Consider the following 21,004-nt stretch of genomic DNA (forward strand, 5'->3'; position numbering starts at 1 on the left):
CACTCTTTGATGCCAGCCCACCAGCGAATCATGTAGGGCTAGCCAGCTCATTCCCAAAATAATGGGAGCACCTCCCAAGGTGGCCACATTAAACGCTATCAGTTCTGTGTGCCTTGCCACCCTCATTATCATTGGGATGGTCTGCAAGCTGACTCCTCCTCCCAACAGTTCCCTGCCATCGATCGTGGTCACCTGCAGGGGGTTGCTTAAAGGGATAGTCTGTATCTGGTGTTCAGCAGCAAACTCCTTGCTCATAAAATTGCAGGAGCTGCCTGAGTCCAACAGTGCCTTTATTTTTAGGGGGTGTCCATTTTGCAGCTCTAGCGACACTTCAATCACTAGAGCCGGTCGAGGAGCTTCTGGCACTGGCACTTGGGGAAGGGGCACTTTCACTGCTCTTTGGCCTGGCTGCAGTGCCCTGATGGCAACCAGGCGTTGGCTTTTACCTGCTCCGTTTCTCCCTGCTCTTCCCCCTCAACAGCCCCCACCATTCCTTGCCATTCCTTCCTCTGGGGGCAGACTCTGGCAAAGTGGCCTGGCTGTTGGCAGAGATAGCATTTCCGGGCTCCCTTTCCCTCCTTCTTCGCCCCCTCACTGGGCTTTGAAACTGCGCGCGCGCGGGCTGTTCCGATTTCCATCGGCTCTGCCGGCGGGAAAGCTGGCTCAGGAATGTCTGGAATGCGTAACTCCTTCCAACGTTCCCCTCTCCCTTCCCGCCTCTCCAAGGCTCTTGCCTCCTGGCGCGCTCCAATGGTCAGCGCAGATTTGGTCAGCTGATCCATAGACACCGCCCTGGGGCTCCTGGCCAGCTCGTCTTTCACAGCTGAAGAAAGACCTTCTTCAAATAGCATCTGAATGGGTGCTGCCGATAAATCCCACCCCAATCTGTGAATCAGCATGGTAAATTCAGTCCAGTACTCACGGACAGATCTGCTTCCCTGCTTGCAAGCCATTAACTGTCTGCGCACCGCCCCTTCCTCAACGTCGCTGGAAAACATGATATCCATTGCACGAAAAAATTTCATAGTGTCCTTTAGGATATCGTTGTGCGTTGCCATCAGGGGTCGAACCCAGTCTCGCGCGCCCTTCTCAAGATGCCCAATTACAAAAGCAACTCGAGATTCCTCATCAGGGAACTCATCAAACTGGACATTCAGGGCATATTGCATTTCAGTCCTAAAGGCATGGTAATCCTTGGGGTCCCCCCCAAACTTCTGCACCAATCCTGGTACCTTTCTGGGGAACTGAGTGGTTCTCCCCTTCTTGTCTGCATCTTGAGCCCTCCTCTCCTCGAGCCTCGCCGTCTGCAGCGCCAGTTGGACCTCCAATGCTCGGCATCTTTCTTCCAAGCTTGGATCAGCTCCTCCGGCTCCGGCTGGGTCGCTCATGATGCTTTCTCCTGCACAGGCAGCGTACAGAGACTGTCGGACTGCTATTAGGGGATGATTAGCTGCTTGTGCTTAAAATGGTGCCCCTTCAGAGTTTGTGCGGCCCCACAAACCTCTGTGTGTGACAGAGCTCCTCAGACATGTCTGCTCTAGTCACTGTTAGAGTCCGACAGTGGCTGTTTGCGGAAACGCCTCCAACAAAGAAGTTCCTTAACGGAAACACGTCTCCTGGACTCACGACGTGACAGCTTCCGACGAAGCATGGGTCTCCCTGCAATTGCTTCTGACACCTCCCCACTATTTTCACTGGACGTGTCTCTCACCCCTTTCTCCCCCCTGCTTCCTGCCTGCGCTGCTGCATCTCTCTCAGTATCCCTGAGATCCTCCTCCAGAGACCCCGCGCTCCCCCTGCTGGTCCCTGCTTTGGCTGTTGAGTCTCTCCCAGTCTCTGGGAGCCCTATCACCTCCTTTCCCTCTGAGGTCAGTTCCCTGACAGAAAATTTTATTAATTTTATTAATTAAATTTATATACCACCTTTATCTTCAAAGGATTTCAAGGTGGTGTACATGATTCTCCTCCTTCCCATTTCATCCTCACAACAACCCTGTGTGATAGGTTAAGCTTAGAAATGGTGACTGACTCAAGGTCACCCAGTGAACTTCATGGCTGGGTAGGGATTGAAACCCTGCAGGACAAGAGGAGGGTGACCTTGGGCCCCAGCTTCTCCATAGCTATTGACAACATAGACCATGGACTGGGAATTGGAGGCATGGTGCTACAGTGGTTCCAGTCCTATTTACATGGCCAAGTTCAGACAGTGCCATTGGGAAAGTGCTTTTGGGTCCTCTGTCGGTTTTGCTATGGGATTCGGAAGAGCACTATTTTATCTCCAGTGCAATGTAATATCTTTTTGAAACTCCTGGAGGCAGTCATTAGGAGATTTGGGGCAAAGTGCCATCAGTATTTCCCGTGACTGAGAAATTACCTTTTTACTTAATATGTTGGACGATACTTATTTACATGCATCAATGTAGTTATTATCTTCACATAATTATTCAAACTTTATGTCATAAGTTGCTGAGACAATTTTGATGGTGGTATATAAATGTGAACAAAATGCTAAAATCATCATCATCATTTTATTTTCAAGCTACATTAGAAATGGTTGCTTCCATGTCTTGTGGAAATCTATCATTCTTGTAATAGGAACCAGTGAAAGCACAGCAGCACATAACCATGGTAGATTTAGCTGGTGTTGTCCATAAGGAAGGAAATCCCTAGACTAAAGTAGTGAGAAAGGGAGACTATTAAGAGCATCTTAAACTAATGCCTGATAAAGCTCAGAATACCAATCACATAACTTTGATATCATTATACATTTAATTTTAAATCATATGTTAAAGTTCTAATTATAAATATTTGTGTTGGATTTTTACATAAAACATAATCATGATTATTATTATTACTATTATTATTATTTCTATACTGCCCTTCATCCAAAGATCATGGGGTGGTTTACAATATAAAAACAAAAAATATATACAAACCATAAGAACAAACAAAAATAATGCCCACCTGTATTATTATTTATTAAATTTCAGTTCTGAAGTTTGCAAAACTCTTTTCCAATGAAATGTTTTATGGTGATTCATACATTGGATCCTGCTGGAAGGTTCAGCACAAGCAATAGGAAGTCACACAGAGTGTAGTTAAACTATAGAATTTACTACTACAAGATGTACAGTGGTGCCTCGCAAGACGAAATTAATTCGTTCCACGAGTCTTTTCGTCTTGCGATGTTTTTCGTCTTGCGAAGCACGGTCTGTTGCAACTGCGCCTCTTCAAGCGGCTTTAAGAAAAAAGCGAACAAACTCACAAGACGTTTTCGTCTTGCGAAGCAAGCCCATAGGGAAAATCGTCTAGCGAAGCAACGCAAAAACCGAAAAACCCTTTCGTCTAGCGAGTTTTCCGTCTTGTGAGGCATTCGTCTAGCGGGGCACCACTGTAGTGATGGTCACCAGCTTGGATGCCTTTAAAAGCCGATGGAAACATGCAGCTGCAAAATCCTTTCTTGTGGAAACTTACTGTTAGTCTATATTTTACATTTATTTTTTATTTTATTGCTCTGATATTTGCAAAATGGGTGTGTGGGTGATTTCAGATGGGTGAGCTGTTTATAAAGGAACATTTCTCCTCTGATTGCAAGAGACTTTCAACAGTGAAGTGTTAAAATGTATAAACAGTTAAATAAGAAGTAGGTCACACAATGAGAATAAACAGATGATTGAACACTATTTTTTCTTCTTCTGATATGATTAAATTATCACAAGCAAGAGCACATGATCAAATGTCTTATATCTGATTAATGTCAATTTTTTATGTACAGTGAGGTTATTCCTATAATGAAGTGCTGCTTCAAAATATACTGGGAGTATATTAATAAAATTACACATACACACTGGAGTGCACAGAATATCCTTTCAGCAAATGAAAATAACTGAGAATGGTGAAGGGAGTCTGCTTGTAAATTTGTTCTTCTTCCCACTCCCATATGGTTTTGGTGAGCCCCCCAACTCTCTGTAGCAGCTTTACAGGGGCATGAGGTTGTGGGGAGGAACTGATGAAAATACTTCCCCTTACGCTTTCAGGAGGATTGTCCCACTCATGGAACTCTGGATCTTAACCACCATCAATAAAGTAGAACTTAGATTTTTCTCTGTGTATAGGCAAAGGTTGAGTTATATGTCAAAAGACTAGAAGTGTAAATAAAAGTATTTGCTTCATTTTTCCTTGTATTTTGCTAATTCCTCTTGGAAAATAGCAGTGATTACCGATTCTGTGAAGAAAGCAATGATACAGTTTGCTATAATGATCATGTTCAGATAGCTACACCTATTTCTTGCTAGCAACAGCTATAATTTAAAAAGGCATTTTCATACTGCTTAGTTAGATGTAATTCTTAGTTAGATGTAAAGCTCAGGATTACATTTAACTAAGAATTACGGTACCTTTGTGGTCGTGTGCCACATGGCCAGCTTAACATTTAAATTGCATACCCGGTTACTGTCTAGTGTGCTACACTGCAAATGCAGGTGAGGCAATCCAGTTTAAATGAGATGATAGGTACGTTGAATGTTGCACAAGTACATTTTCCCCTATGTAATAATTTTCATATATATTCATATGTGTTTTTTGTGAGTATGCCCTATCTCATGTTTCCGTTAGGCTTGAAAAACTGTTCCTTACATTTTCCCCCAAGAGTGTAAGGTGGTTATTCTGGAAGAAATAGGTCTTAGATCATTGAAAAATGACTCTTGATGGGTCACAAGAGCTTTTAAAAAAGAGTCTAGTTCAGATAGCAATATCTTGTACTGCAATACAGAAATAAAGGAGTAATGTACTCTCCTAGACAACGTGTTATAATTTAGAACTGATCAACTTATTTAAAATACAGACGTGTTTTAAGTGCCATTGTACTTGTTCTATTTTTACTGTGGAACTGGACATTTTTGAGGCAGCACAATAGTCTTAATGCCACGTTTGCCTTAATAAGTTTATTTATTTATTTATTTTACAGTTCATAGATGGGATGGGTGCAGCGTAACCTGTCATGCTGGAACTTGCTGGAGTGTTTGTTGCTGTGCCCTTCTTGTTCTTTCTTCTTTGTGTGCTTGGAGCAAGAGTATAAAACAGCAGCCAGCACCCTTCGTTTTCATTCTACTGTTCAGTTGGATCCAATTATTCAGCTTTATAATATCTTGACGTTGCTAAAAGTGCTTGGCTGCTCCTACATAAAAGAGTCTATCCATTTTGATGCCACTTTCAACATTTTGGATTTTTAAAATACAGTAGCTGTAAACCCACCCTCGGACCTTATAGTGAAGGGCAGTTGAGAAAATGAATTAATAATAATAATAATAATAATAAGAAGAAGAAGAAGAAGAAGTAATAATAACCGATCATTTGGTAGATTGCACACATTAAGTTTCTTTCTGGTTAGTTATTTTAGGACAGTGAACCTGTTTTTTAAGAATCTCTCCTGCTGCTTACATTCCAAAAAGTCAGTTCCATTTTTTAATACTGTAAATCTCCAAAATTGCATGCACTTTCACTCCGCAGGTGCCAGTGTTAAGTGCATAGGTGTGTTTAAGACTTGCAAAATATATGTTAAAATGAAAGCCCTGAGAAGAAATGCATTAGGTCTCTGGGGCTGCTGCAAAAATGCTCATCTGGTGAAGACTGAAGTGGGTGACAGCTGGTAGAAGATAATGGATTATTTCTTGGTTGGGGGAAGAGGAGTGGATGCATCCTCCCTCACAGCCTCTTGAAATCCTTGTGGATGGATACTCTTCCTGGTTTTTGAGTGAGAAAGATGAAGAATTGTACAATGTTCACTTTAAAGCTTCTTTACATATAAGGAATGTAGACACAATAATATATTCACTAGATCAGGCATGCCCACCTCTATAGAGACTGCAATCTACTCCCATTATAATAAAACTGGCAATGATCTACCATAGTTTTTTGGAGTTGTTGAGCAAGTGGAAATAGCACCGGCGGCGGGACGCCGAGATCGCTAAGGAGCAACCGGGCACACCACAACCAGTGTGGTGTAGTGGTTAAGAGCGGTAGTCTCGTAATCTGGGGAACCGGGTTCGCGTCCCCACTCCTCCACATGTGGCTGCTGGGTGACCTTGGGCCAGTCACACTTCTTTGAAGTCTCTCAGCCCCACTCATCTCACAGAGTGTTTCTTGTGGGGGAGGAAGGGAAAGGAGAATGTTAGCCGCTTTGAGACTCCTTAAAGGGAGTGAAAGGCGGGATATCAAATCAAAACTCCTCTTCTTCTTCTACTCCTGTGATCGACCTGCGGAACCATGGGGATCTACCTGTCATTCGTGTTTGGACATTGCTACACTAGATATAACAATTTGTAGAATAAATTGAATTAATTCTACTCTAATAATATATACTGTCTAGGAATAGTTTTTTTTGTCTACATTGAGCTGGGGTTGCTATATTTTAAAAAATGAAAATCCGGACACAAAAGATGTTGAGCAAAATTTCAAATAAATAAATATAACTTTTTATTGTATTTTTAGGAAATTTGGCAAAAAGCGACAAGACTTCCAATATGGACTGCCATACGCCCGGGTTTCCCCCGGACATTTTAACCAATTTTTGAAAATTTCGCCTGAATTCAATTTTTGCCAGACGAAACCTGTCTTTGTCCAGGGAATTCCAGATGTATGGCAGCCCTACATTGAGCCCTCTGTAACATACAGTGGTACCTCAGGTTAAGTACTTAATTCGTTCCGGAAGTCCGTACTTAACCTGAAATTGTTGTTAACCTGAAGCAGCACTTTAGCTAATGGGGCTTCCTGCTGCTGCCGCGCAGCTGGAGCACGATTTCTGTTCTCATCCTGAAGCAAAGTTCTTAACCTGAAGCATGATATTTCTGGGTTAGCGGAGTCTGTAACCTGAAGCGTATGTAACCTGAAGCGTATGTAACCCGAGGTACCACTGTACTATAATGCTGCAGATAGTGTTAATATACGGCGTTTGGAAATTTAGCTTCTTCTTGTCCTCTTATGAAAAGCTGAAACTGGTCAGTTTTTTAATGATAAATGTATAGCCAGCTTTCTAGGGATACACTTCCAAGAAATGTGTAATTGAAATAAGATGAGACCACTCAATAATCCAAAGCCCTTAGATTGGAAACTAGACAATATCATTACAATGGTGCCTCGCAAGACGAAATTAATGCGTTCTGCGAGTCTCTTTGTCTTGCGGTTTTTTCATCTTGCAAAGCATGGCTATTAGCGGCTTAGCGGCTATTAACGGCTTTAAGAAAAAGGAAACAAACTCGCAAGAACTTGCAAGACATTTCGTCTTGCGAAGCAAGCCCATAGGGAAATTCGTCTTGCGGAACGACTCAAAAAACGGAAAACTCTTTCGTCTTGCGAGGCATTCGTTCGTCTTGCGAGGTACCACTGTACTGGAACTGAGAGCATCAGATTTGTTGTGACACCTTTGGAGCATGTTTTTCATTGGGGAGAGGAATGAAATCTCATTTTAAGAAGACATGGCAACAAAGGGCATTTGGTTCTGGAAATTCCATGTGGACATTCTTTTCAATTGCCACCTGGGAGGCAGAAACTAAGAAAACTCATAATATATAAGTATTGCACAACCTGTGTGTTGCTATCAACTTAACACCTGGTTCCCCCCTTCCAAATGCAAAATAATCTTTTTTATGTACTTGTGAGTCCCTGCCCACAAGAAATGCTAGGAAGAGCTTGGTCAAACTAAAGTACTATTTGAATGGACAAGGGAGAAGCACTTATAATAATAATATAATAATAATTTATTATTTATACCCCGCCCATCTGGCTGGGCCTCCCCAGCCACTCTGGGCGGCTTCCATAAAAACCAAAAATACAACAACTTTGTACATGGACAGGAACATAGGAAGTTGTAAGCTGACTATTGGTCCTTCTTGCCGTTATTCTTTATGTTTTAGTCTGGAGTTTTTCCCTAGCCCTACTTGGAAATGCTAGAGGTCAAACCTGGGACCTTCTCCATGCAGAGAAATGATCTATCACTGAGCTGCACCCAAATGAGTATCTGTATCGCCGTAGGAAGGCAGGAAAGACTAGTTACCTAATCCACACATTTTTAGAGTAACTGAGCAGTAATCTTAAGCATTAGTTTCATGGCTCTCTTGCTGCATTTTCCTAAACCCAATTTAATGTGAGAAGTTTTCTGGAACATGCAGCTAGGAACTTAGGAATGGCTCAGCTATATTCAAGTTCTGTAGAGCTTTTCTAGGAATGATGTGTATACTAAGAACAAGTGTTAGGGCAAATCTGTGATGCTCTAAAGAGACTAGTGCACAAACAGACATGCAAATAATGTTGAATCCTACAAAGTCTTGCTGCCTTCTGATCATTGTGGAGAAGGAATTGTGGAAAACAAAAGAGGACAAGGGAAAATGTTGCTTCTCTCTTTCTCTGTGTATGTAAATTTGAAATAGATTAATCATGTAATTGTATCCCATTGCAATTCAATTAAAATCCAGCTGCATCCAGAACTTGTGAACTCTCATAATTTTGCTGGCTTAATCCCAGCTGCTAAAAACCTGCTGAAATAGAAAAGTCTCATAATGCTTCCTGAAAATATTTGAACTTTGGCAATGTTCCCAAAAGAGGTGTGTTACAGAATAGTCCCTGAATCCCCTTCTCTGTCCATTCGAAGGACTAGCGAAAACAGAATATTCTCCATTTGTTACCCATTGTTAAGAGATCAGGAGTATTCCTTACCTCTTTTGGCTTAACCATGGCTTGTTGCTAATCATGAATTCCCTCTTAACCAAGGTTTGCAGAACAGCTTCAGATAAGTTTTCCTTTCTTCTGATTTCACAAGCAACAACAGCAACAGTATTTCTAAGCTGGGTGGTAGATAGCTTCATCTTCTGATAATTTAGCAAGTCTTTCAGCCACTTTCTGTGGCTCTTGCACATTGTAGTGAAATGTGTTGGAGTTGCCATCACTTTTTCTTTTTAAATACAGTGCTTACTTGAGCCCTCATCAGGAGAAGGGCAACTTGTAGAGTAAATGCATGCATCACAGGGCCCTGTAAAGAGTTATGCTTAGCTCCACATTATTACTATTTTTAATTGCATTTTCACAAGAACCAAGACCCCTTAAGCAATTCTCAATAATTTGTTCAGGATATTTTCTGTTCAAAATGAACGTCATTGTCTTACGTTGTGAGTTCCCATTACAGTTCACTTTACAATAGAGAGCCTCTCTAGTTTGTGCCAGTTGTGGTTTTATTTTCTCATTGTTTCTGCTAGCCAGGAATAAAAACCAAATGTAAAAAGGTTGTCTTGTTTAGCTAATCCCCTTGTATATTTACTGTAATGTGTATTTTTTTTTAAAAAAAAATGGTGGATGGTCAGTACTTGATATTCTGAAACATCATTTGTATTCCATGAAATCTTTTTATTTCCGGTGCCTGACTCTCTCTGTTAATCCCACTGCTAAAAGGAGTTGCACTAGGTCCTTATGTTATACTTTAGCTGTTACATCATCAAGAATGCCAACACTGGAATAGGGAGAATTATTTCCTGAACAATCTCAGACAATCCTGCAAAGACTTGAACCTGAAAAATCAGTACATGTTCACAGATGTAGCAATATTCCCATAATGTTACATCTCTTCCAGCACATACGGCCTGGAGGACGTACTGTAATATGTTAGCTTCTGCAGGGTACTAATACAGGTTCAAAAAATTGCAAGGTGATTTATGAATGTAGGAGCAGAGTAAAAGCCTTTAACAGTTGTTAAGAATTGGGAAAGGGCGGTAACTCAGTTGTGCAGCATTTGACTTGTATGCAGAATGTCCCAGGTTGAATATCCTCTTGATTGAAACCCTGCAGAGCCACTGCCAGTCAGCGTCAACAATAATGAGCTGGTTGGGCCAATGGTCCAAGCTCAATATAAGGCAGTTTCCTATATTCCTGATGCTTGAGTCCGACAGATGGTGGAATGGAAAAGGATGCTCACAAACAAAGCAGGTTAATATCAGAAAACTACGGTGATTCCAAAGGATTGAGTGAAGGGTGTGAGATTGATTTGAAGATAGATATTGTCAAACTGAGGTGGGACAAATGGAACTATTAGAAGAAGATCCCACGTGGTTGTACAGTTAGTGATTTCATGATTTCCTGTCCTGCTTTTTCACTCAGTGGAGCAATTAAGAAGGCTAATGTTATCAAAAGAACATAAAATTACAATAATAAGGTTCAAATGCACAACAAAAGCACCAGCTATCAAACCAAAGCACCAGGGGGAGAAAAGATCACACAGATATGAGCTGAAAAGCACACACACAAAGATTGTACTTCTGAGTGAGATGAGACACAGGAGCTGACAGTCCTTTAGGTCAGAGGTTTTCAGCCTTTTTGAGTCGATGGCTCCCTTGACCATCTACATTCTTCGGCACCCTGTGGGGCTCAGGAGCCCACTTATGTCACCCCTTGCCTGCAAAGCTGGCAGCCTTTCAATCTTTTTCAAACGCCCTCCCTTGTAGAGTGTTCCCTCAGCCTCCTCTCCTCTCCCCTCTCCTTGGGAGTCCTCTGGGCCTCCTCCCCAAAGAAAGGTGCCTCCTCACACTGCCCCACAGGGGCCTGGGAGGCACCCCCTGGTCAGCCCCAGAGGCACCATTCGCCTGCAGAGCCTGTAGCCAGGGCTGCTGCAGCAAACAGCTGTGTAAGCCTTAGGGTGGCAGAGATACAAGAGGGCAGCAGAGGAGGGAGGGAAGGAAAGAGGGACAGAGGCCAATGTTGCCTGTGGTACCCCTGACCATCATTTAAGGTACTCCAGGGTGCCACGGCACGCTGGTTGAAAACCACTGATTTAGGTGCTCCCAGGCCTATTTTGTACCTGTTGCTTCTAGCAGAGTCTTTTGTATTATGGCTGTTGCCTTGTATGGTAGGGCAGCAATTTATACACATTTAACTTACGCACATTCAGCTTTATGTGCGTGGCAAAAAAAAAAACACGTAAAAAATTGGAAAGGGGGCCAGAGTTCCAGGAAAAATGACTTTGACAACCCCACTGGCATTGAGCCCAATGTATTTTGATTATATGCCATTTTGGCTTTAGGCGCAATCCCCAGAATGTAACCCCTACATAATTTGCCATCAATTTATTAATTGCCTTCTGCACAATTGTCTTAAGGCAATGTACAATAAAAACAGCAACATTTCTTAAGGGTAGGCTAGCATGAAAAGCCAGAGAGTGGTGGACAAACAAGCACGCTCAGAAAGGGACACCACCCTTGTAGAACTTGCAGTTTGCTAAACAAATAAGCAAAAAGTCTTGTAAAACTCTTTTTTTGGCCAACGTTCATCACAAATGTAAAAGTCCTCAATTGGAGTCTTTGGATAGCTTTCATCACTGCAAGCATTACAGCTAATAGCAGCAATGAGTGCCTCTCATGTGTCTTCATGGATTTTTGCCCAAGGCAGAGGTTTGACTTTCACAAACCTTTCAGTTAGAATTCTGTCTAAGGAAATGAAACAGGGTGTGGGACAGAGTTGAAGATGGCTGGTTGTATATTGCCATTTATTAAGAGAAAGTACAGTGAACAGAAAGGTGTGCCACACCTATGTGTTCTCTGATCATTGCTCTTTGGTAGTTATCTTTAGTAAGAAATAAGTTCTGTATAAATCTTTAGACTGTGTCCCAACAGTAAACACAAAACTGCTTTTACTTTCAGCAAGCGTTCTATAGAAAACTTCTCCTTTAAGGAGGATTATTCTCAAATCTCATTGACTTCTAGTTTCAGATTTATCATGCTGTGTTACTGACTTGTAAGCATAAAGTACCCACCTGTTCAGAAACTCAGTTATATTTATAGCACAGGACAGTGGTATTGTAATTCCCAACTACTATAGAAAATCTGTTTAGCAATTATTTAGTTCTTTCCCCTCTTTTACAAAAAGTAATCTTAATTTCGTTTCTAATTTAAAGTTACATTTCACAAAAAATACCAACATAAGAATTCCTCATCAGTTCAGTCCAGTAGGAATGTCAAATGCCTTATTATTATTATTATTATTATTATTATTATTATTATTATTATTATTATTATTTTATTATATTAAAAGACTATCAGTGAAGTGTTCTCAGATTTCATTAATTAGAGAAAAGAACTGTTCAATATTAGTCAAATGTCAGATCCTAGGCTTATTATTGTGCTGTCTCTGCCAAAGTACATGGAGACAAGCCTCCCACCCTGTCTTCCTGGGCGATTCAGGGCACTTGTGTGGTGAGTGTCACAGCCTGCACTGAGAGCTTGGTCTGGGGAGCTGTCTAAGTGGTGGCTGGAACTGATGCAGCAAGTTTTACTGGATGATGCGTCTGAAGGGACGTGAAACTCACCACAAGGATGCCACTCCTCATAGCAAACAGTGACATAGCAAAGAGTTGTGGCTGGAGACAACTGAGGGTTCATTTTGCTGTTTTCTCTCTCATCATGACAAGTGCAGAAACAGTATTCCACGTTCTTACAATATACCTTAAAGTGCAAAACCAAAAGCCTTAAAACAGCTGCTTTATTTATTTATTTAGGAGCATTTATACCCCACCTTTTAACTGAAGTTCTTGTAGCAGCTTACAATATCTCTAAAACACAATAAAATAAACAGTAATACAACAGTCAGGGCAAAGGTAAGTTCCCCATTCCTTTGTTTCAGCACATGCCATTCTGCAGCTGAATCTTCTGGCTGTTGAAGCAGCTATAAGCTTGCCCCATGTGACTTCTTCACTAGGTGGGTGCTCTTTATGTCCCTCACAGCCCCAGGCTTCATGGAGGTGCTATAGGTGTACACTATACAGGAGGTGCTGGGTGGAGCAAAGATGTTACATGCCTTCTTGCTGAACCCTAGTGCATAAATCAACATAAGGTTTGGTGTTTTGACATACACAGGAGCTTGAGCCTCCCTTGGCAGCTGTCTGTGCCTCTGTAGGGAGAGTTGCCTGCCCTACAGCTTTGAAAGCTACTAGTAATGAGTATAGATGTACTGTTTATCAGATAGGTTATTAAACTAAAGCAGGTTATGGCAAGTTATAACACAGTAGGTATATTGTCAGTGGCACGCTATGCCTCTGATACCCACAAAACACAATCAGTTTAAGGGTTTGGCAACCCGGATATAAAAAAATGAGTACTTTCCTCCTCCTATATGTGAATTAGAAAAGTCACTCTTAGCTCAGTTGTGGAGCTGCTTCTTTGAAACTGGGGCCTTCTGTGTTCAGTTGCTGGCATCTCCAGTTAAAAGGATCAGGTAGAGGGTTATAAGAGAAGCAGAAGTTACTGCTGCAGATCTGTATACACTGTAGTGCCCTAGGGTGGACAGAGAGTTTGGTCTGGTATAAGGCAAATTTCCTATGATCAGTTAAAAAACAACTGAAAATACTGTCCCCTCACACACAGTCTTGAGACAGCTGTGCTAACATTGGTGAGGGTTTCCTTAGTCTTGTTTGCAAATCTCTTTTAGTTCCTTTTCAAATAGTATTTTAAATTTATGAGGACTAGTTAATTCCTTAATTAGCATGAATGTGTCTATAGTTCACGCTGAAGATATTCTGAGGTCATTCAGTACAGTGATACCTCTAGTTATGAACTTAATTCATTCCAGAGGTCCGTTCTTAACCTGAAACTGTTCTTAACTAGAGGCGTGCTTTCTGTAATGGGGCCTCCTGCTGCTGCTACACCGCCGGCACACGATTTCCATTCTCATCCTGGGGCAAAGTTCTCAACTCAAGGTAACTCTTCCAGGTTAGCAGACTTTGTAACCTGAGGAGTTTGTAACTCGAGGTACCACTATAGTATCTATAATGCCGCATGGACAGCTCACATTGTCCTCTGTTGCTTATCTCTCGCTTTATTTTCAACTATTGTTGCAGTATTTTTTAAGCATGCATGTTGGTTGCTTGGATGTAAACTGATGCAGTGACAGATCCAGGAAATCCTGATTCAGTTTTCAAGTTGGTTACAAAGAGAGAGGTTTTTTTTTCTTTTCTTGGAAAGTAGACTCAGATTAAAGGTGTATATCTTTTGTTCTGATTTAGTTTCCATGATACTTCCTCATAGCATACGTTCTCTAATATGCTCTCATTTCACCCTTTCTGAAACCACAATAAAAGTTAAAATCTTCATAGAATATCAATGAGCCCTCTATAAATTATTTTAGGTTACAGCATCAACACTCAAATATTAATACTAGCTGAATGGTGAACTTGCATAATTTTGAGTACAAATGGTTCAACAATGTATGGTACGTCACTGCAATGTCATAGCTTACAGAAACGATATGATTGGAAGACAGACAAAGTTGGGAACAATTTGAGAAACTTTGTTCTCCTTTTATTAATTAATTTAAAAGTATTTAAAGCCTTTTCTGTGTTGTCAGTACAGATCAGTAACATACACACAGACACCCTACTCACACTGAGTGTGGGTGTGGAGAGGGAAAGTTAACATCTCTTCAGTGTGATAGGCTTGTTTGAATTTGTACCGTATGTAGCTGTTTCCAGGCCACTTAGTAACATTACAAATTTAACATCACTCTGTGTAAACAGCATGGTATTTCCTAATTAGAATATAAGTGTGCATTTCTGATGGTCTCATTTCATTTGCAGAAATGATCAGAAGGTTAGTTTACTTTTGCTTATTAGGAAAGGGTTTTTAAAAAAAATACTTAGAATAAAATTGAGAGAGAACATAATGGATACTTATAAAATGGTGTGGTGTAGAAAGTGAGGAGGGATAAATCACCCAGTCTTATCATGCAGTAACATGTGATAAATTGAACCCAGATTTGAGATTCTAAGGTTCTTAAAATGAGCATTGAACTGAACATGCTTTCATTGTAACTTGAGTTGACGATGGTTGTACACACCAAAAGAGAGGGAGGATACACATAATCTCATATCTTAGTCCCTTAAATCCTAATTTAGCTGTACTGTACTGCAAAACAGCACATGAGTGTCTCCTGCTGAAGCTGACGGGAAAATGTGAAAAAGATGTCAGTATGCCACTGATTAACTACATGCTGGCAGTTAAGAGCAGGGGTTGGCTATCACTGTTGCATATTAAGTCTAGGAGAAATGCCTTGGAAAATGATTTCTGCCCTAAATCATGATTTGCCTATAGTTTGATCTTATACATGCAGCAGTTTGAAATGGCAGAATCTTCAGGTTGTAGAATGAACTGTGCTACTTAAGGTAACCTTTTAAATCTACTTCCGCATCTCTTCATTTTTTTCTCTCCCTTCCCACCCCCCCCCCCGTAAGTAAATAAACTCATGAGGGGAAAATGTTTTAGCTCTGTTCCTGAGGAGTGAACTAGTTTTCTGTTTGCAGGGAGTCTTTCATGCCATGAAGTATTCGAAAATGTCTTCTGCTTGTACTCTGGAGTGGTGCAATTCATACCACCATTTCAAGAGCCTACCACCTCACTCTTCTATGCTGAATTAATTAGGATCTAGACTACATTAATTAGGAGGCAAGTTAGTGTCTGGAAAATACCACATGCGCAAGACTTTCAGGTTTGTGAGTCTGTGTGCAGATGGGGAAAGTATTAACTGCAATATCATGGAACAGGCTGTTGAAGCATGCCTTGCTGGGGAAGCAGCCAGACCCATGAAGACCTACCCAGCTATCTAATCTTGCATACTGTGGATGCTGCTGTTCCACATTCTTAAAAAAGAAAGCACACTAAAATATGATGTAAACAAGAGGCTTGGCCAGTGATCTGAAGTATTCTGAAGGGGTAACAGTAGAAATCAAAGCATAAAGCAGCATTCTGTTCTTTGATTGTTAAAGCAGAAAATATTTTCCCCTGAAATCTCTTGTAACTTTAGGTATTATTCCCAGTATTAATTAATTCCATGGCCTCAGTATCTGTTCAGCATTCTTATCAGCCTCCAGAGTCTTCTCTTACAGCAGTTTTCACAGTAAAAATCTTAATGTGTTCCTGCACTGGTTCCTAAATTCTTGCATATGTAGCTCTGGCTTGACTGCAAAACTCATTTTAAAAGTTATTTGCAAAGACTGCTCTCTGTCTCAAGATAGGTTGCATGTTGCACTAGGTTATGTTATTCCTGTGTACATTTAATTCAGTAGGAATGACTGTGCACTGCATATGAACAGTCCCTGAATCTGTGACCAACCTCTGAGGCCCTTCTCTGTCTGCTTCCTCCACAAGAGCTGAGGAGGGTACCAAGGAGAGAAAAGACCTTTTCTATGGTGGCTTCCCATTTGTGGAATGCTCTCCCCAGGGAGGCTTGCCTGACACCTTCATCACATATATTTAGGTGCCAGGAGATAACATTTCTATTCTCCCAAGCCTTTAACTAATTAAGCAATATATGGCTTTTTAAACTGCATTTGTGGAAGGGGTGATTGTTTTGTTTGTTGTTATGCATTTTTGTGTTTTTATACTGTAACCCTTCTGTGATCCTCGGATGAAGGTTGGTATATAAGTTTATATAGTAGTCAACATTATCATCTGTGCAATTACATTGATTCCAGTAGTGCCCTTCTGGCTCACAAGAGAGCCTGACCTTTTAAAATGGTGTTGCAATAATGTTTGGAGGCTCCACTAAGTTTTACCTCCATTCCAAAGCTTGAAGAACATGTTATCATACTTACTGTTTTTGGCTCAAAGGGGGTGGGGATAATTTGCCCTAGGACACTAGGTGTTTAAAAACCCACTCAAAGCTATGTTACCCGTCATTGTAAGAAGAGTAATTTTTTTCTGACTGTGAACCAGACCACAGTGATCTAGTTCAGCTGTACTGCTAAGCCATGGCTTAGCATTAATGAGAATGAGTCACAGCAGCCTTTGGTTCCTGCGCTTTCCTCTGCTCTTCTTGTCTGTATGGGTTGCAGCAGCGGAATTGGTCTGTGGGGCCCTTTTCATTCACCTAAATAAATGTGACTATGTCTGAAAATATGAGGGGAGCGCAGAGTGAGTTAGCTAATAACATGTGTTATCTTATCATGAGACTCCAGATCTTCTGGTGGGATGTTTTGTTTTGTTTTCAAAAAGGTGTCATACAAAGCTTTTGTCAATTGGCTTACTGAGAAGGAAAATCTGCACGTAATATTCTACCTAGTCAAAGCATTTAATAGAGTCTAAGGAGTTTAAATTAAACAGTGAGATAGATAAATTAAAATTATGAGCCTTAGAAATAAATGGCATGCACAGAGTACATCTGCCTCTCCAATAAGATATCTGTTTGTATTTAATAAGATGAGTCCACAGCAGTAACTTCATTTTGAAGTATAAATACATTGGATTTTATCCCTTGCCGGTCCAGCTTAGAGGAGACCCATGACTAATTTAGGCTCATCAATTTCAGTGGGCCTGTTCTGAGTTGGACTAGCACTGGCTACAACCACATATGATATATGGAATCACTGCTGACATCAGGTGATTGGCAGGTCAGCAACCCCACCCATCTGTCAAATTTGACCTGACGGGTAGGGTGATACTGATCTAGCAAGCTAGAAAAAGTTCGCCACCCCTGCTGTAGGCTATTAGGCCTGGGAGAGAAATATGCTCAGGCGGCAACAGTTGCTGGATCCTAGCATCTTCCTGTAATTTCTTAGTTGTCTGTATTGCAAATTTCTTGCCAAGTGCCATTGTGGTAAAAACAATGGGCTGTACTTAATGCATATGTTCAGTTGTCATAATAGTGGTGCTATTATTGCTTTTGAATTGAGAACTTTGACAGGACACTCAGAGAATGCTAGACCTGTTGGCTAAGCTGCTGACTTCTGTGCTACACCCAGGGATAGCTATTGCCTTATTTTTGACACTTCCCTTAGCACCTTATTTTTGTGTGTTTGTCTGAGGGAGTGAATGTATGCCTATTGGAACATACACTATCTGTAATAGGGGAAAGGGCATAAACCTATTCTTAAGCACAACTTGAAATGTTCTAAGTATATGCTTCATTCTATCTTTTATGTGACTGATGTAATGCTTTAAGGCAATTTTTCTGGACACTGATTTGACTAGTCTTTGTACAACACTGATCTGCAGCTAGTTTTTGTGAGAGATTAAAAGATAGTAGGTCAGGCTTGTTTCCCCCACTCCTCATGAACTCAACAAATTTCATTCCTAGAGCTCTCTGTTAGCAATCACTTCCTTAATACATCCTGCAGACAACTGGGGTGGGGGGCAAAGTGTTACTCTTCCAAGGTCTGGATTTGGCCCTGCAGCCTCTGTTGCTATTTCTAATGCAAGGTAACATTAGAAACAAAAATGCTGATTGAAACTGGCTAGTGTTAGCTTATAAAGAGCTGCATGAATGGTTACTTGCATCAGGTAAAGAAGATGTTCAGGTGGGGAACTTTTGTAAATTAGTGATAACATGCCATAGGTTTCGAATACCTGTATAGGTGAGATGGCATTCCAGTAACCTTTGTGGGATTACTTGCAAGGTTGGGCTATTATATAGACTTTAATTTGTGATTTTCTCTTTATTTTCAACAGCGAAACCATTTACTCAGCTGGTGAAAGAAATGCAGCTTCATCGAGATGACTTTGAAATCATAAAAGTAATTGGGAGAGGTGCATTTGGTGAGGTAAGATGCCATTGGAGCGCAGTTTTAGATACGTTGTCTATTGTAAGTTTTTGGTAAATACACTGCATGCTTTACTTTCAAACTGTTTCTCTTTTAACTATTTTTAGTTCGTTGGACTAAGTGAATTCTAAACCACAAAAGCTTATGGCACAATAAAATAGCTTGGTTTTAAGGTGCTTCAGGATCTTTATTGTATTTGCTAAATTAAACCAATTCCCCCACCCTTTTAGAATATTTAACTCTATAGCTGCCATAGCCTAGGGGTGAACAGTTCATACATATAGGACTGAATCCAGTTGGGTCCTTCATTTTGTAGAAGGGCTTTTGATCCAATGGAGGCCTCCACTAATGGAAGAGGAGAAAATACAGTTTTCGCTGATTTTCCTTGCAACCCTAAAAATTTGCTCCAGAGAGTTGATCCACTTGTGGATCAAAGATGCTTCCATGACACTATTAGTGAGGCAAAAAGTTTGTAGCGGCTAGTGATCTGAATTGTAAAAGTGCACAGGAAAAAATGTTAGCTTTTATTGATGGGGATATAGTGTGAAAAATGTAGAGAATTATTTGTTAATTATTTTCTATTGAGGCCTGATTTTGGAAATCACGTCTAAAGATAGTAGTTAAATTAGCAAAGTGACGGTAAAGAAACATAACGCATAATGTTTAGTCTTGAAGATAGCATTCTGTTAAATCCAAGGGAATGTATGCTTCCATGATAAATGGGAGTGGAATAAATGTTTTAAGAGCCTTCTAAGTCATATACAATACTGTGAGATTTATTTTGATAAAAGGGCTATCTCGGTGTCTGGGCAAGTACTTCTGCCTTCTCAGACAGCACTTAACTAATTGTACTGGATCCCGGGAGAATGTTGCATGCTGAAAAGAGTTCAGGATGTTCTTTGGATTCATCAGCAGAATCTGGCTGCAACTGCATAATCCCTTTAGGTTCTTCCTAGGCTTGTGTATGTGAACTGGGAGTTCTCATTTCCTACCCCCTTCCCAATAGCAACTCATTACAATGCACCAGAAGCTGGTTTTGAAGGTTGCTGGAGCTACCACTTGCTGGGGAAGCATGCGGAGCTGCTTCTGAACTAACAAGGGCATTGCTCGTGCAACTGGATCTCTTGCATTGATATTATATTTCCATGGGAGATTTAATCATTGACCTGCCTCAGCATCCTTGATTCTGGAAACACAAGCTGAACGGAAAGAGAATTGAAAATTGTATATCAGTGGTATTTCCAGTCCTAGACCCTAACTGGAAGTCTAGCCTTTGGTTAATAGCCTTCGTTTATTGCATGGTATTGGTTCCCTAAGAAATCAGGTCTTTAATTTATAAAGGGTCATTTTCAGTCCTTGGGAACACTTAGGAGGCTGCCTTATACTGAATCAGACTCACTAGTCCATCCAGCTCAGTCCTGTCTTTACTGATTGGTTCTTCAGGGTTTCAGACAGGGACCCTCTCCTCCCCAACCTGAAGAGGCTGGGGATTGAACCCGAGGCCCCTTGCATGCAAGACAGATGCTCTATCACTGAGCTACACTTCTACGCTTCTAGCAGTTTGTAGGAGAGACCATTATACTCTTCAGAGTATACTCTGCGTCAGTAGTCTAGGAATTTTTTTTTTTTTGATTCCCTCTATAGCATTTTGCAAACTTAGAACAGATTAGCTAACCTGCAGTGGCACTGTTCTAAATAAGCTATTACTATGTCTTTTAATTCAGATCATTACATTGTGTTTTTGTTAGATAAAAAGTTTACATAATCCTCAGAGTGGGAAGCTCAAGCCTTTGTTTAGAAACCATTGATTACAGCACTATTGAATTAATAAAAATGGCATTTTGGGTTGTGGAATGATGTTGCTTAATATGGTGTGGTTAAGCAGCATGCATGTTCTCCCATCCCAACAGTCATATTTGCTGTGATGATTCTATTGATGTTGCTTTGGTGTTCTCCACATCAAAGTGCAAAGGACAGGTGCATGTCTTGTAAATATGCAGGACTGTTAAAGGCCCAGGTGCATGCTCATTGCATGTTTAGGAAAAGGTATAGGTAATGATGTGCTGCTTTGTCTTCTGATTGGTCAACAAGGGAATGCTTTCTTTCTGCCATGTGGATGAAGAGTGGCTGTGTTTACCTAAATTTAGGTGCTATAGTGTTTTAGAATGGGCCCCTCTGGGTCATCTGTAGAAGGTGACATGTGTGGTGCTGTGTTTTGGAAAAGAGACTAGATAAAGGAGAAAATATTAAGAAGAGACCACAGTTACCTATACTATCAAGATATTTTATTTCTGCTTACAATTGCATGGTCTATTTTTATAATGCAGTATGTAGAATGTGTCCTGGAAAGAGGATTTTCTTCAAATTCATTTAAATAGGAACTCATCAATGAAGCAATCGGTCAGTTTTTTGCTCCTGATGTTGCTGTCTGTTCTAATTTGGTGG

General features: G+C 40.8%; 1 protein-coding gene across 6 annotated transcripts in view; it reads left to right on the forward strand.

Moving 5' to 3' along the window:
• The window catches only part of CDC42BPB (CDC42 binding protein kinase beta), a 102,513-nt gene that overhangs the window by 12,854 nt on the left and 68,655 nt on the right, over positions 1-21,004 (forward strand). For all 6 annotated transcript variants that reach the window (XM_082216458.1, XM_082216459.1, XM_082216461.1 and 3 more), the window contains exon 2: positions 18,468-18,559. In XM_082216458.1, coding sequence (XP_082072584.1) covers positions 18,468-18,559 — 92 coding nt within the window. The remainder of the gene's footprint in view (positions 1-18,467; positions 18,560-21,004) is intronic.

Source organism: Podarcis vaucheri (assembly GCF_965113315.1).
Source record: "Podarcis vaucheri genome assembly, chromosome: 1".
In the NCBI taxonomy this organism is placed as follows: Eukaryota; Metazoa; Chordata; class Lepidosauria; order Squamata; family Lacertidae; genus Podarcis; species Podarcis vaucheri.